The sequence below is a fragment of the Anoplopoma fimbria genome, chromosome 15, assembly GCF_027596085.1.
Source record: "Anoplopoma fimbria isolate UVic2021 breed Golden Eagle Sablefish chromosome 15, Afim_UVic_2022, whole genome shotgun sequence".
NCBI classification, from domain to species: Eukaryota; Metazoa; Chordata; class Actinopteri; order Perciformes; family Anoplopomatidae; genus Anoplopoma; species Anoplopoma fimbria.
This window is the reverse complement of record NC_072463.1, coordinates 1279692-1297191: the sequence shown is the minus strand read 5'-3', so window position 1 is coordinate 1297191 and position 17500 is coordinate 1279692. Positions and strand designations below refer to the sequence as shown.

The 17500-nt window shown below is 39.7% G+C and overlaps 1 protein-coding gene across 1 annotated transcript in view; it reads right to left on the bottom strand.

Moving 5' to 3' along the window:
• Positions 1 to 17500, bottom strand: part of LOC129103647 (neuronal PAS domain-containing protein 3) — a 271158-nt gene that overhangs the window by 159725 nt on the left and 93933 nt on the right. The window contains exon 3 of the mRNA XM_054614220.1: positions 1533 to 1776. Within this exon, the coding sequence (XP_054470195.1) occupies positions 1533 to 1776 (244 nt within the window). The remainder of the gene's footprint in view (positions 1 to 1532; positions 1777 to 17500) is intronic.

Here is a 17500-nt window from a genome sequence, read left to right as displayed (position 1 = left end):
TGTGTGTGTGTGTGTGTGTGTGTGTGTGTGTGTGTGTGTGTGTGTGTGTGTGTGTGTGTGTGTGTGTGTGTATGTTTCTGCAGCTTCTCCATGTTGTTTGATGGCAGTTTAAAGGGTCCAGAAGATCTCTGCAGCTCTGCTCACCTCTGTTCCGATGTGCCGATGATTGTATGTTCAGATTCATTGGAAGTATAAAAGGTTCGGTTGAAGGTATAAATACATAATCATATGGAAGCTAAGAGGCTGAAGCTGTCGTTATGGTTTGAGTTCACAGTGAGAGTAATTATTAGGACTTAAATTAAGGAAATTTGAGGTAATTTGAATCAGGAATCATAAAAAACTTGGTACAGAAATAATAAGTTATTACAAACAATTTAAAGCAAGTTTTGCGTCTAAAAAAAGAGTCTTTATCTTATTATTTTGAGTTATTATTACTATTTAATGAATGAAGAATGTTACAGAATCCAAACTACAGCAATTTATTGATGCTTAAATATCATATATCTAAGTTTTATTGTGAAAGGTAAAAACAGGAAGGAGTGGATCTGGTAAATTCCGCCTTTGTTAAAAGGAGTAATAAAGTTTCGATCTGGATTCAGACTACAGAATAAATGAAGGTGCAACTGCCTTTACATACGATGCAAAAGCTCAGAAAAATCGACCTCCTTAATATTTGTGTGTGAAAGTTTTCATGACAAAAATAGTAGTTTAAAAATATCTATTGAGGTGCGTATTAATTGTGCAAAAATAAAAGTCCCCAGTGTGTACAGGCCGTTAGACTGCACTCAGTAATTAAGGGTAACATGCTGGTCCTCACATTGATTTGAATGGAGGTGCTGTGCTTACAGCCTGGAGCAAAACCTTTAAAACAGAACCAACTTTTAGAGAAACGCAACCTGACGTCATTCTGCAGTGGCCAATCAGAAGCTGATCTATGAGCCGTTCAAATCAAATGGGTGTCACTGGAATACATTGCAATGCAAGTGGTGTGAATGCATTCTGAAAACAGTGAGCAAACACAAATGATGGTCCATAATTAATGCATGAGAAAGGTTCACGGTGATGTGAGAAAACTGTCAATCAAAGCGTGTCTGTATCAAGCCAACGAACACTGACGAACCACAATGAGAGAGATAGTTCTTTGGCTGTTTGACTGAAAAGCATGGACGATAAAGTTCGGCAGTGATGCGTACAAGCTACAATATGCAAAAGAAAAAAGCCAGATTTCATGAGGACCTTTCTTGGTGCAAAAAATGATCAGAAGGTTCCTAACTGTGACCTTTAAGTGATGGAGGAAATCTAAAGATACGGCTTAAAAAAACAAACCAAGAAGCAACAAGAAAAGGAGAATCTTGCTCATGCATCACCCGATAGCAAAAATGAATATATAAAATAAAAGGTTTCCTGTGGGACCTGAAATAGTTTATGGAAGAAAACTTTCTTGACAAATCTTCACCCTCTGGTTCCTTAACAAGTCTTTCTTAAACTTTCTCTGCTTCACAAACCTAAAGATCTCAAATAAACGTTCTACCTTTGACGGAGGTGTTGGGCGGCGGTCCCTCCATCCGCAGGTTCCACGGCGGGTCCCCCTGGTTGGCGAAGTCCCTCATCTTCAGGTAGCTGATGGTGAGCCGGATGATGGAGGCCTTGTCCAGCTGGCTGGTGATGGCGCCCGGCAGCGGCAGCATCTTGGCCAGTTCGTAAAACTCAAAGTTCTCCTTCCCCCGCCGCGACCGCGCCGCGTCCCGAGACTTCTCCTTCCTCAGAGCCTGCAGCCTGGACGGAGAACACGAGAACGTTAGGAATCTGGATTATGAAGGGCGCGATGCACACATGTAGATTTGTAGACATGAATATGGTATCATGAAACTTTTTCAGGATGTCCAACTCAGGCTTTGATGTAAATCCTACATTTTAAACTGGATCAATAATGAAATACAGTTAAAGTCAAAGTTCAGCTTTGTGTAACGCAGGTAGATTGGGTTAATTAAATGCAGCAGAAGCCAACGTATCTTCATTTTCAATAGTAGTGTAAAAGCAAACTGAATATTATACGTTTCCCAGCATGCATTGTTATCTCGTCCACCAAAACTGATCAATGCTTCCCTGTGCAGTGTTTGTTATTGTGATAGCTCAGAACGTCTTCTGTTCTACACACTCAACTGTGCTGAACGCCGGCTCAGCTCACAGTGCAGCAAAGGGAAGTCATTTATTGAATATTTCTAATTTTAGTCATTTTCTTGTTGCCGTACAAAATGTTAGGAAACAAAGTTAGGATTAGACGTTTTCTGACAATTTGTTGATATGAGAATTAACTAATCCTTTCTCCTTTTCCTTTCCTCATATTGAAACTTCTGTCTCTCTCCTTCACTCCTTCACTTCCTCTCTTCCTCCGTCCTCTTCATCACTTTCCACTCTATTACTTCACATGAGAGAGCCGCTCTGTTTATTCTCTCTCTCTCTCTCTCTCTCTCTCTCTCTCTCTCTCTCTCTCTCTCTCTCTCTCTCTCTCTTTCACCCTTCAACAACAACAGTGACGACCATACTTTCCTGCGGCCTCTCATCATCATCGGACGCCGTTATGAATTAACTTGGCAATAAATCAGCTGCTAAAAACCTCTGTGGGCTTCCTGCCGGCCACACACACACACACACACACACACACACACACACACACACACACACACACACACACACACACACACACACACACACACACACACACACACACACACACACACACACACACACACACACACACACACACACATAAAGACAGGTGATTAATTTTTGTCGGTGCATAAAAAAAAGAGAGGAAAGTGTTGGAGGGATAAGGGAGGGAGATGGGGGATGTAAAGAGGAAAAGAGGGATGAGATGGAAGGATAGGGGACAAACACTTTAGGAGGAGGAGGAGGAGGAGGAGGAGGAGGAGGAGGAGGAGGAGGAGTTGTTTAGGGCTAGGGATGAAAAATGGCTGTCATCTGGAGAAGAATATCATTTTCATACTGTTTGTCATTTATTTATCAGCGGGAACAAACAGTAAATGAAAAGAGAGGGGAGGAGAGAGGAGGAGAGGAGCAGGTATAAGGGAGAACGGGGGAGGATAAGAGAAGAGAAAGTAAAAGGGGGAGAGAGGGAGAGGAAAAGGGAGGAGGGAGGATAGAAGGTAGGAGGGAAGAGGACAGAGGAAGAAGGGATAAAGGTGTAGGAGAGAGGAGAGGGATAAGGGAGGGATATGGGAGGAGGAGAGAGAACAAGAGGAGAGAAGAAGGGATTAGGGTGGAGGAGAGGAGGACAGAGGTGTGATTGAAGACAGATGGCTGATGGGAGAGTGAGGAGCAACGAGGAGCAACGAGGAGCAACGAGGAGCAGAGAGGAGCAGAGAGGCAGACGGAATTTATTTGTTCCGCAAACTTGAAAAGCATTATGTTGATTGACGACAAATATGACTCCATGTCTGTCTGCTATGTGTGTGTGTGTGTGTGTGTGTGTGTGTGTGTGTGTGTGTGTGTGTGTGTGTGTGTGTGTGTGTGTATACATGTGTGAGTGTGTGTGTGTGTGTGTGTGTGTGTGTGTGTGTGTGTGTGTGTGTGTGTGTGTGTAAGTGGACAAGGAGGTGTGTTTGACCTTGACTCAAACAGACATATTTATCATGTACCGGCTGAGTAGGTAAATGCAACACTTGTTGTGATCTGTGTGCGTGTGCGTGTGTGTGTGTGTGTGTGTGTGTGTGTGTGTGTTGCGTGTGTGTGTGTGTGTGTGCGTGTGTGTGCACGTGTGTGTGTGTGTGTTGGTGTTTGGGTCTTATAAACATGAAATGAAACCGTGTCGTAAAGTTCAGCCGGGTGACTTGATGGTGTTTTAAAGAGCTTGTCTGGGCAGGCGAGTGTGTGTGTGTGTGTGTGTGTGTGTGTGTGTGTGTGTGTGTGTGTGTGTGTGTGTGTGTGTGTGTGTGTGTGTGTGTGTGTGTGTGTGTGTGTGTGTCATGTCGTAAAGTTCAGCGAGGTGGGTCGATGGCTTTTTAAAGAGCTTGTCAGCTGAAAGGAAGAGATATGTGTGTTTCGTGTGTGTGTGTGTGTGTGTGTGTGTGTGTGTGTGTGTGTGTGTGTGTGTGTGTGTGTGTGTGTGTGTGTGTGTGTGTGTGAATGTTTGAGGAGTGCGTAGGCAGCGAGCATGCTGGGAAGGTCGCGGTTTAACTTCCTGGTCAATTTGAGGTCAAACTGGCCATCAGTCATGTGACGGGCGCTGTCGTCGGGCAGATATAGTGACTGAGCTCCTCTCACGCAGACGGAACAACTCGAACAGAAAACACAATTTAGAAAATGAATTTAACTTTCTATTTAATAATCGTTACTTCTAAAATAACTTTGTTTATTTTGTAACCAGTTGCTGTTTGAAGTACAGAAGTACATGATGAAAATACTTTAACATAAGTCAACATTGACAGTTTTACAGTTGACATGAACAGCGGTCTACTGGGTGAAAGTCCTGTCATTGATTTACCTTTCTATCCCCTCTCTTTATAGTAAGACAGACGCTTTTTCTTTTGCACTTTGGGGTTAAGTTTCTTGCCCAAGGGCTCATGGACATGGACTATAGGAGCCGGGGATCGAACCCCCATCCTCTGATTTAACAACCCGCTCTACAACTGAGCCACAGTTGCTCCAAACACGTTTAGGAAAATATTGTGGTGATTGATTGATGATTCTAAAATTGCCCGTAAGTGTGGATGAGAGCGTAACGGTTGTATTCTGCCGACCGACTATAGCGGAGCCGGGGATTTAACCTCCGATCCTCTGATTGCAGGATGTGCCGCTCTACCACTGAGCCACAGTCCGTCCTCAGTTCCAATTTTTTTTGTTGGGGAAAAAAGCAGTTCTCAGTGTTTTGTGACTGACCTGCTTTTCAGTAGAATGCACGTCGATTGGAACTTTATTTTATTGTGTGTTTTCCTTCCTCAGAGACTGAAGAACATTTACTGTCAGGTCTCCGCTGCGTTCTGTTCCAACAGAAATCAATTTTTGTTCAATTCATATTTTAGTATAAACACGTCTTTTGTTCCGTTCAGATATCCGAGTATCTGTTTACATGATCAGCTCGTCCATCTGCAGAGGCCAAACTGAGAGGAAGAATATTTCAGAGTGCATTTAAGAAAACAAAAGAAAAATAAATAAATCCATGCAGGAACGTCTGCAGGTGAGATAAAGAAGAAACACAGAGGAGCAATATGAAGAGAGAGAGAGGGGAGATGAAGGCGGGAGATAAAAACTCAGAGGAGAGCTGCACGGTGGCCGACGGGGGAGATCGGGGGAGGGTGGAGGTCCTGACCGCCGATAGCCATCACACACACACACACACACACACACACACACACACACACACACACACACACACACACACACACACACACACACACATAGTTAAACAAAGCCTGCACAGATTTGAATCTGGTTAAGATGGACGTCCAGATACAAAGTGTGTGTCCAGAGGAAGAGGAGGAAAGGAAATTAAACGATGTGAGGAAAATAGATTTTTTAACGGAGCAAGAGGAAAAAGAAAGAAAGTGAATATCTGAGAGTGTTGCAGAGGAGAAAGAAAGAAGATAAAGATATGAAAAGTGTAGGATTAATTTAGAAAACAGGTTGAAATACAACTTCAATCTGCAGCATGCACTGAAATCTAGAAGGTTTACACTCATAAAGGGTAAAAATGTCACATAGTCATGCTGTTCTTTGTAAATCATCATCAAAATCAAAAGTGTTTATATTTGTTTCGAACTCAAAGTACAAAGGTGAGGGGAAAAGAAAGGTTTTCAGAAGAGATGGGAGATGTGAAGTAGTTTAAATATGGATATGGGTGCAGATTTAGAAATCAAGCTGACAGAAGAAGTTGTAAAAGGAATGACGATAGAGTAGAGAAAAAGAAAGTCCCGCGTGTCGACTCACGAACAAGCTTAAGTTTTCTCCTTAAGTATGAAACTAAAGGCTCACTTTCTCCTGAGCTGAGGGACTGATTTAAGCACACAATCGCTGCAGAGGTTTCATAATTTAAGGACAAACTTTAAAGTATTTACTGCATTGAAAGACATTATACAAAAGGTAAAGTTCGTCGGTTTCCATGGAGACCGTTTGTCGGCAGTGCCAGGCCACTGTTCTACCACCATGGTTATCTTATGGTTATGATACGGAGCTGCAGGGATGACGTCAAAAGGAAGAAGCCGTTGTGATTCCTCTGTTGGAGTTTAGATTGTAACAATAAATAATCTCTTCTTACACCTTTTGTTCAGCAATAAAATCAGCCAGGAGACTTTTGTTCAGTCCCGAAGCCAAACTGAATTGTTGCATACTTAAATAACCACAATTTCGTAGTTGTTTTAACCCAAACGAGGGTCTTATACTAAACCTAGTCTTTTGCCTAAACCTTACTAAGTTGTTTCCTGTGAAGACAGAAGTTTATTTTGAAAAGTCTGTATTCATGTAACGAGCAGAAATTGACACGTTTTGTTGGAAAACGTTTCTAGGATATCATACAAACATTTTTTTTGCAGTTTGTGCAGCTGATGATATTTTAAGAAAAACTTAACTCAAACTGTTTTTCTACAACCCTGGCTCTTTTTTTTTGGATTGCACAGCGGACCAATCACAACGTGAGTGTTTGAGTGTCAATTTCAGAAAGTTACAAAAAAAAGGTCTGACACATTAAACCAGAGCAGACGACCACAGAGCTCCTTCAGACGCTTAACGAGGACATCAAGGAACTCAACAAAAGCTGCAGAAACTTCCAGTGTGTGTGTGTGTGTGTGCGTGTGTGTGTGTGTGTGTGTGTGTGTGTGTGTGTGTGTGTGTGTGTGTGTGTGTGTGTGTGTGTGTGTGTGTATTGGTTACATCTCCACTGTTGTACAGAATGTGTTGTCTGCATTCTGCTGTTTATAGTAAAGTAAGTGTCAGTCCTTATGATTTATGTTTCTTATTAATGTCTGTTGTTCACACTGAGCCGTCCACACAGGCCTCTTTTTATTTATTGCCGGTATTTTGGGGTTTAATTGTGTGTTTGGTCTTCTTTTCTGCCAAGGCTACTCTGAGGGAGGCAGTGAAACTCTGTAGAATACAAAGGCTGAAAAGTACCCGTCGATTAAAATAAAGGGAATATATTTCATAGTTCAGTACTTTTTTTTGTAACTGTTTTATTTTATGTGCAATATTATTTTAATTAATCTATGTGCAATATAACTTTGTACAACTTTTTCAATATCATACGCAATATACATTTCCTATTTTAGTTTCCATAAGGCACTGGTGTTAGTATAACTTATTTTATTTACACTTAATAATTTCTATTCTATTGTACATATATGTTTATATTTTTATTCCAAAGTTTTTTGTAATTATTCTGTTCTAATCTTTAATCAAACTCTGGTACAAGAATTTCCTTCGGGATAAATAAAGTTTTTGCTCATCTTATCTTATCTTATCTTATCTTATCTTATCTTATCTTATCCAGCATTCGTAGCCAGCTTGAGCAAAATAATGAGAAGTATGAAGTATAAAGTTCACAAAAGTAAACACAGATAAGTAGAGGAGCTGGATGATTCCTCATGTTGATTCATTTGTCACCTAACTTTCGTGCTTCTTTAACGGCACTTCTGTTGTTATTTTAAACCAAACCACCATCTTTTCCTAAACTTAACTAAGTAGTTTTGTTGAATGAACCTTACTAAGTAGTTTCCTGTGAAGATGGAAGTTTATTTTGAAAAGACTATATTCATGTTACGAGCTGAAACTGTTACGTGTTGATGACTTTATTGAGAAAACGCAGAAAAATGAGGAGCAACTTTTCTTAAGATATCGTAATTATATGAGGATATGTTACATATGTTATCTTTTTATACGACAATAAAAACTAGATCGGTTTCTTTTCATCTGCTGTACTCATTATGAACAGAGAAGTGCTGGTTACTACTTTTCTGTAAAGTCGATATTTAAGATGTTTTTTCAACCAAAACAAAAGTTTACATTCTGCTTTTTTGCTTTTAAAAATATATATAAAATTCTGAATTATTCTTTATCAGAAGGACAAGAAGAGAGAGGAGGTAAAAAACGAGATAGAAATAAAAATGGAGGTGAAGAGAAGAAAGATGAGAACTATCTCTCTCTCTCTCTCTAACTCTTTCAATTCAGCCAATCAGGTGACCCGAAGCACAGGTTCCACCCCGTCAACTCCACGGAGGACGAGAACACACACACACACACACACACACACACACACACACACACACACACACACACACACACACACACACACACACACACACACACACACACACACACACACACACACACACACACACACACACACACACTCTCTCAGACAAAAGGCCCTTCAGGAGGAGGGTAATTGCTTCCATGGCGATGGGAAAGGAAGGCAGAGAACAAGTGTCACTTTGGATTAAGCCCCGCCTGCTGACATCGCCATGGCGATGACACCGCCACTCCGTGTGTGTGTGTGTGTGTGTGTGTGTGTGTGTGTGTGTGTGTGTGTGTGTGTGTGTGTGTGTGTGTGTGTGTGTGTGTGTGTGTGTGTTCACCGATCAGGGAACTGAGTGCCAAAACCAATCTGCCTACTGAGAAAAAGAGAGAGAGGGATGAAATGAAGGGATAGACCATGAAAAACTAGAGAAGAAGAAGAGCCAATAGAGATGGAAAGAGGAGAATGAGGGATGGATGAAGACAGGGAAAGAGGAGAATGAGGGATGGATGAAGACAGGGAAAGAGGAGAATGAGGGATGGATGAAGACAGAGAAAGAGGAGAATGAGGGATGGATGAAGACAGGGAAAGAGGAGAATGAGGGATGGATGAAGACAGAGAAAGAGGAGAGAGGTTAGGAGAAAGGAAGAGGTGGAGTGAGTTCCTATTGGCCGAGAGAGAGTTAGAGGGTAAGTGATTGATCTGTAGTTGTGTATCGATCATAAAGAAATGGTTGTATGGTGAATTTAAACCCGAGAAATTATGGGATGAAAAAACATGCTGTGACTCTGAGAGACAGAGAGAGAGAGAGAGAGAGAGAGAGAGAGAGAGAGAGAGACTATGAGAGTTTGTTGTGTGTCTAGATAGTTCTTGTTGCCAGCAACCAAAGGAATGCAGCTTTTCTTCTGTCTGTCTGTCTGTCTGTCTGTCTGTCTGTCTGTCTGTCTGTCTGTCTGTCTGTCTGTCTGTCTGTCTGTCTGTCTGTCTGTCTGTCTGTCTGTCTGTCTGTCTGTCTGTCTGTCTGTGTGTGTGTGTGTGTGTGTGTGTGTGTCGGGGCAAAGATAAACAGAAGAAGAAGAAGAAGAAGGATTCCGGTCTGAAGCTGCAGCTGATCATGTGTCTCTGTGTTGTTGGTAACTCATTCTGGATCGATCCAGAATGGAAATCTGATTTCATGATCTGCATAATAAGTTTATTTTTGGACGCCTTTGAGTGTTTATGAATTTTATAACTTTGTGATTGTACTTTTTATATATATATACATCCCTCTTTTCTTTTTATTCTTTTCTTTGTATTTTGCATTTCCCCTTCTTAAATAGAAAATAAATATGAACATTATAAGAATGATATAAGTGTGAACAACATCATACGTAAACTCTTTTGTTATTATATAGATTTATATTTTAATGAAACTATGAGACGATATATCACACTCTCTCTCTCTCTCTCTCTCTCTCTCTCTCTCTCTCTCATTGAGACATTTTGAGACATTTTGGAAAACGTCCCTCAGTGTTTTTGGACTCGTTCACACCATCTATCTGTTTTACCAATCTCTGCCTGCCACGCTGCTTTAACATCAACCGGAGCATGACAGCAAGCCACACACACACACACACACACACACACACACACACACACACACACACACACACACACACACACACACACACACACACACACACACACACACACACACACACAGCTGTTTTATAGAAATACATATTTGATTTTACAGAACGGTGACTTGACATCTAAACAGTTTACAAAAGTTTTATTATCGTCTTTTTTGGGGAGAATCAAAGTTACATTTTGTGTTTCTCCTTTAATGGAACACGACTTTACAGAATACAACCTTTTTTTTTTACTATACTACACTACTAAAAGTATTCTTTAGTACTAATAGCATTGCAAAAATGAACTCCTAATTTAAAGAGCAATGATTCAAACTAATCAAATCTTGTGAGAGTGATGTCAAGGAAAAACAGTGACATCATGACATCATTCACAGACTGGAAAGTCATGTTGACATCACACACACCCAAATATAGGAAGAGGAGAATTATATGTAGTATATATGTTTCATTGAGTTGGATGAAAAAATGTCTGGAAAAAAAACATTAAAATTGAGGTCTTGTTTATTGAAAGTGTTGTTTTTTTATATAAAAAATACATATTATTTAAATAGTTCTTGTGTAGGATGAATAACACTTTAGACATGCTTTATTTTATATAATTTAAATGTCTTTATTTACACTAAATTCATGCTTGTTTCTGTCTTTGCATTTACCAAACTTTAAATACATTTAAAAAACAAAAGAATAGACATTTGTTTAACTACAAACAAGATTATGTCTTGTTTCATTTTAGTTAATATTTTTTTTGCTATATCTATTGATTTTTTAGAATACATTTCCATGAAACTTTACAAACTATTCTAAAACATTTCCAGTGTTCACTTCTTACACCATTCTTTAAACAAAATAAAAGCATGTTTATTTATTATCTGAAAAAGGTTTGTTCTCATTAAAACAGGTTGAACATTGAGATTATTAATCTCTCAAACATTCACTGGATGATTTAATAGGCACATAAATAATCAGTATATTTACATTTAATCATAATGTGCCTCTTAAACCTGGAACTCTAATTTAGTCGAACAAATATATATTTTAATTCCCCGTCGTTAACACAGTGACATCGTTTATTCAGTGAACATCTAGAAAGGAAATGTTTTGCTTCCAGACATTTTGTCATTTTCATTTCACAACAGCACTTATCTGCTTTAGAAGGAAACTTTAATGCTCAAATTAATTAATGCAAAATTAAGCAACGCTCGTGTGTGATAATGAACATTAAGGGTGATAATGTGAATTTTATGGATTTGAGTTGAGGGTATTAATTACTAAAGATGAATAATAACATGAATTAATAAGAAAGAAACCCCACATTTAATAAATTACAGGGAGCCATCTTGTAAGTTACACACTTTTCAATGGCGAACATTAATAAAAAAAAATAAAATACAAAAACACCGAAACTGAACACGTTAATGACTCAAATGTTCATAATTCATGGCGCAAAAATCAATCTGGTGCTGCTGGGAAATCATATTTCAGATTAACACGTCAGCTGGATAAATAAACCTGAAGATTTATGACCCTAAAGGTTTATTTACTGATGTTTTTTTACTGTTTTTACCCATAATAACTTTAATTGAGGCTAACATTATTAATTATTTTCTGCATGTTGCCATTGTCGATTCATTAATGCATCATATTATATTTATTGTATTTATTATTTATAGCAATTGTGTGAGTTTTTAAACGGATGTTTTCATATAGTTTTGCCTCCAATTATTTCAATTTATCAAGACTGTTCTACGTTGTTTTGATCATTTATTCACCGTGGAACTTTTTTCTTAAAGAATTAATGGTGAGTCATCGATATAGAAATGATCATTTTGGCGGTGAAGTATTCCTTTAAGATTTAAAAAACTTTGGAACAGGAAACAAACTTGGGATTGAATGTAATCATGGACTTTGCAGAAATGTCCAATATTGATATTGTTCTACGACGATACGGTTAGCTAAACGTTAGTGTTAATGCTAAGCTAACCTCTGTGGTAACATCACAGTCAACGTTGTTCCAGATTGGCTTCAAAACTGGGCAAGACTACAGGTGAAAAGGCTAAAAAAAAAAAGAAATAAGGAATAGATATCATCCTGAAACTTTACCGGTATTTTAAGTTTTCTGGAATGTTATGTTGAAATATGCAAATGAAGCATTATGGTACCAAATATGTGCTTATTTTCATTAAATTACAGAACATAAATCTGAACATTGGATAAAACCAGGTTCAAAATTCTTGTTTCATGATGTTAACATATTAGAGTCAAAGGTTTTAACAGAGGTTGTTTTTATATACTCATTGTGTCACTCCATAAATCAGTAAATAATCAATATTCTCCATGTTTTTAGTACTTAAATGTTGTATAAATCAGGCTATGAATGATATCTGAACAAACCCCTCTGTGTTAACCTTCAGAATATAGAGAGGAATGAAGCTGTAAAGTTTGGTGTATGTAAGAGCTACTGAAGTGGAGATTTATGGATCAGAGTCTGAGAAAAAACTCATTTAGAGAAAACGTCCTTTAAAGAAATGTTTAGTTAAATTACATGTTGAAGACTCTACAGGTGAATAGGGTAAAACAAATAACTAATAGATATCAACATGAAACTTCACCAATTGATTACTGACATTAAGACAATTATTTTTTATATTACAAGTTTTCTGAAATGTTATGTTTAAATATGCAAACGAGGCATTATTAATTGGGATTTTTGGTGAATTTAATTATGCTTTTTAAAGTAAATTTGACGTCGTATTTAGTTTTTCCTGCACTAAATATATTTAAAGGAATTATTGAAGGTGCAGACTCGTGATCATAAACTCTCTGTCTCCTGCTGAAGTAAAGGAAACATTTCATAAAGTAGGAAATAAATAAATAAACACAAACAATGACGGAGAGAAGATCAGACGCTGAAGGGCAGAAGGAGGGATGATGAAAGGAGGATGCAAGAGGAGGAGAAGGAGGAGACAGCTGCACACGGAGAGTTTAATCATCTTCACCTTCACCTCCTCTGAACTCACCCTCTCTCCCCCTTCATTTGCTTTCAGTCATCCCTTCTCTCCTTTCCTAACTCCTCATTCTCTCTCCTTCACTCCTTCCTCAACCTCCTCTTCTCTCTTCCTTCCCAACTGTGTCCTTGCTTAATATCTCTCCTTCTCCACTCTCCTCTTTCCCTCTCCTACCCCCCTTCCCTTGTTGCTTCCTTTCCTCTCCTCTGTCACCTTCTTCCCTCTTCTCCCTTCCTATGCCGTTCCTTTTATTTCCTTCCTCCCCTCTTTACTCTCCTCTTCTTCTCTATTGTATCCTATCTTCTACTTTTTATGTCCCTTCCTCTCTTCACTTCCTCCCCCATCGTCTCATGTCCTCCTTTACTATCCTTGCTTCCTCTCTTGTGTCCTCCTTTCCTTTCCCATATCCTACTCTCCATTTGTCCTTCCTACATCCTTCTGTGTGCACTTCATCCCCTCTACCTCTCACTCATCTACTTCTTTTCTGTATCCTACCTCCTCTCCTCCTCCTCCCTCCCTTCCTCTCCTCATCCCTCCTCTCTGGGTTCAGTGGAGTGGAACGGTTCAGTATTAGCTCTGAAATTAGCAGCAGTCCCTCGTTAAAGAGTTGGCAGGGGCGCACACACACACACACACACACACACACACACACACACACACACACACACACACACACACACACACACACACACACACACACACACACACACACACACACACACACACACACAGTGTTAACGGTGTAAAAGCTGTTGCCACCTTGGAGACAGTAAATTACTAGAGCCCGTCTTTCCCTTCATGTCTTTATCATTTCTTCTTTTTCTTTCTCTCGCTGTAATCATTCCTCCTCTCTCGCTCTTTTCTCTCTCGCTCTTTTCTCTCCCCCCGTCTCCATCTCCTCCTCCCTCGCTCCTTTCTTTCTCTCCTTGTCCTCCGGTAACCTTCAAACAAAGAGACATCTCCTCCTCTCCTCCTCTCTGGCTGACAGCCAGCAGACAGTGAATGAGTCTTCCTCCCCTGACAACGTCCATCATCCTCCTCACTCCTCCTTCCTTCCCTCCCTCCTCTTCTTCACTAACTATTTTTCCTTACTCCACATCCTCGTCTTCGTCTCCTTTATGCTTTCTTTTCATTTTCCTTCTCTTTCCTCTTTTTCCAACTTTTCATCTCCTCTCTTCTTTTTCTCTCCTCTACCTCTCTTTTGTGTCCTCTTCCTCTCTCTCCTCTTTCTTTGTCCTTATTTCCTCTTCACCCCCTCCATCTCCACTCCTTCCTTCACTGTACTTCCATCCTATATCCTTACTTCCTTGTCTTTTCTGTTTCTTCCTCATCTTCATTAACGTCTGTCCTTCCCTCCCATCCTCTCTTCTGTTTTCACTCCTCTTCTTCTGATTTGTGTCCTTTCTTCCTCTCCTAGCTTTCTACGTCCTTATTTCCTTCCTTTTCACATTTTTTCCCTTTTCCTTTTATCTGTCATTTCCTTCACTCTTCCTCTTCTCTCACTCATTTATGCACCTCTCTTCTTTTCACTTTATTTCTCTTATATTTCTTATTTTCTTGTCCCCTCCTGGCTACTTGTTTCCTTCCCTTATTTCCTCTCTCTTTCCCTTTACTTCCTTTAACAATCTTTCTCAGTTCTTCTGTTTTTGTTCAACAATAAAAGGGGACATTAAGGAGCTCCCAAACCAGAAGCAGTACTTACAGTAAAACATTAACTTTATACAGACCCATGCTAGCTGCTTCGCTCTGCTTCCAGTCTTTATGCTAAGCTAAGCTAACCACGCACTGACTCCAGCTCTGAAACACTCAAATATAAGAGTGATATTGATCTTCTTCTCAAAGTAAGAAAGAAAACATCTTCCACAAAAACTCAACTTTTCCATTTTCATGGAAACATTTCAACATTCCTCTGCAGAAATGGATATGTTTCATACGACATCATAAACAGAGACGGTCACTGTGAATGACGCTATCAAATAGACACACACACCTACACACACAAACACACCTACACACACACACACACACACACACACACACACACACACACACACACACTCAGCAGACCTGTGGCTCAGATAACAAGATGGAAGCATCGCAGGCCAAGACGGAGTCAGGACCTGATGGAGGGATGTCTGGGTCTCTCTGCTTGTATGTGCACTTGAGGCTGAGTATGTTGGCAGGATATCACACACACACACACACACACACACACACACACACACACACACACACACACACACACACACACACACACACACACACACACACAGTGTGGTGTAACCTCTCCACAGGCCTTCGAGCTCTACAGCACTAATTAGTTTGGCAACAGAGTCAGAACAACATACCTTTGGCCTTACAACACCCCCTGCACACACACACACACACACACACACACACACACACACACACACACACACACACACACACACACACACACACACACACACACACACACACACACACACACACAGGCCTTTCCATCATCCAGTACACACTTTCAAACACAACAGAAAACAAACACAAATTGACTCAAACTGATAATGGATCATCATCCCTGATAATCACCCAAAACTCTTTATTATTTCATAACTTTGGGGATTTTCCGAAGAAGACAAAACGCACAAAATTCAGTCCTTACAAAAATATATTTTCTTCCCGTCCAGCTTCCTGACTCCTCCCCCCTGATTGGATGAGCCATTCATTGATTGTGAAAATGATCAGATCATCTGTGAAACCCACAAAGAATATTATTTTGGTAGAAAATGTTTTGATATAAGTACAGAATGTTATATATAATCAGGATGGTATTGCAAATTAAAAATTGCATTTAAGACAGAAATTGTCTTTTTTTAGCAACACCTCATCTTTGTAATCTTTCCAAATACATTTATTTATTGACTTCTTTTATTTTGAAACAATTTTACGTCTTTTAGACCGATTTTCTCCTGAAATAATTCTGAAAATGGGAATAAAAGCAGTGAAACTCAAACAAAGTCTGGAAAAACAACTTCAACCCAAATCAACACTCACACAGAGACACACCTGAATCCCACCCTGCAGCCTGCACCCACTGAAAACACACACACACACACACACACACACACACACACACACACACACACACACACTCATAAAAACATCACCAGCCGATGCTGACTTGCTGATATATTAATGCAGCTGTGTGCGTTTGTTTAATGCACGCTTCACACAAAATGAATACACACAGAAAACGTCTCATGGTTTGTCTTTTCACTGTTTCACAACAATCACCAGCTCTGGATTGGTCAAAATAAATCCTAAATTCACAGTTAGATGTGAAGCCACGCTGGTTCAACACGCTGTCTGTCTGAACGCTGAGAAGCTGCTGTCTGCTTCTTCAGAAACAGAAATAGCATTCAATTAGTAAAATAAAATGATGAAAATAGCCCAAATAACTGAGCTTTATTTTGTCAAAACAACAGACTGACTGACTGACTAGATGACTGACTGACTGAAACATAAACCAGCTGCCTATTTAAAGGAGTGAGTAAACCAGGAGCTGATTGACTGTATGTTGATCTGACTGGACAACAGGAGTCAAAGTACATGATCGATGACGAGATGACTGAATGACTGAATGACTGCCTACAGGACTAGTTCACTGACTGACTAGATAACTGAGTGACTAAACTACAATCTGACTGACTAGATGAGGAAATGACTGTCTGTCTCTCTGTTTGAATGACTGACTTACTGGATGACAAAGTGACTGAAACGTTCCTCCAAACAAAATCTACCAATAACTGAATATAAATAAAGGTAAAGCAATAAATGAGCAACAGTGTTGAGGTACATATACACCCGGTCTCTACTCGTTGCTATGACGATCAACATAGTAAGTTTTGACTGATACGTGTATTTGTTTGGTGTCAGAAGTACTTCATTACTTCATAGTTTATATATAAAAAACAACTGCAAAGGTTTGAGGATTACAAAACAGAGGAGAAAGGAGTAAGAAGCTCAAGATGATGAAATGAGAGTGGAACAGAAGCGAGGATGAAGAGGAGGACGAGAGGAGGACGAGAGGAGGATTTACATAAACCCTCGTTGTGCTTTTGTTGGTGCAATTAGCTTCAATAGCTTTTAGCTTTTACAAGCTAACAAAGGCTGCGTGTGGGCGTCTGCAGGAGAGCTGCTCGCTATGAGACGCCTGAGGAGTTAGAGCAGGAGAGAGGAGAACCAGAGGGGTTTACAGACCGGACCGGACCGGGTCAGACCGGGTCAGACAGACCGGGTCAGACTGGTCTGGTGTGGACGTACTGGGTTTACAGATGCTTAGATTGGGTTTAGTGTGGGGAGTTACAGACACATGTATGCATGGCATACAGACTGGTCTTCAGAGGAAACAACTTAGTTAGGTTTAGGGATCCTTTGGGAAATAAAAAAATCTGGGTTTACAGATGCTTGAGATTGGTTTTTAAATGATGAGGGGAGTTACAGACAAACATTTTTGTATGCATGTATGACAAATACAGTCTTTTCAAACACGTGTAAACATAAATACAGTCCAAAGTAAACTTCCGTCTTCAGAGGAAACAACTTAGTTAATTATGTTTAGAAAAAGATCGTAAAAC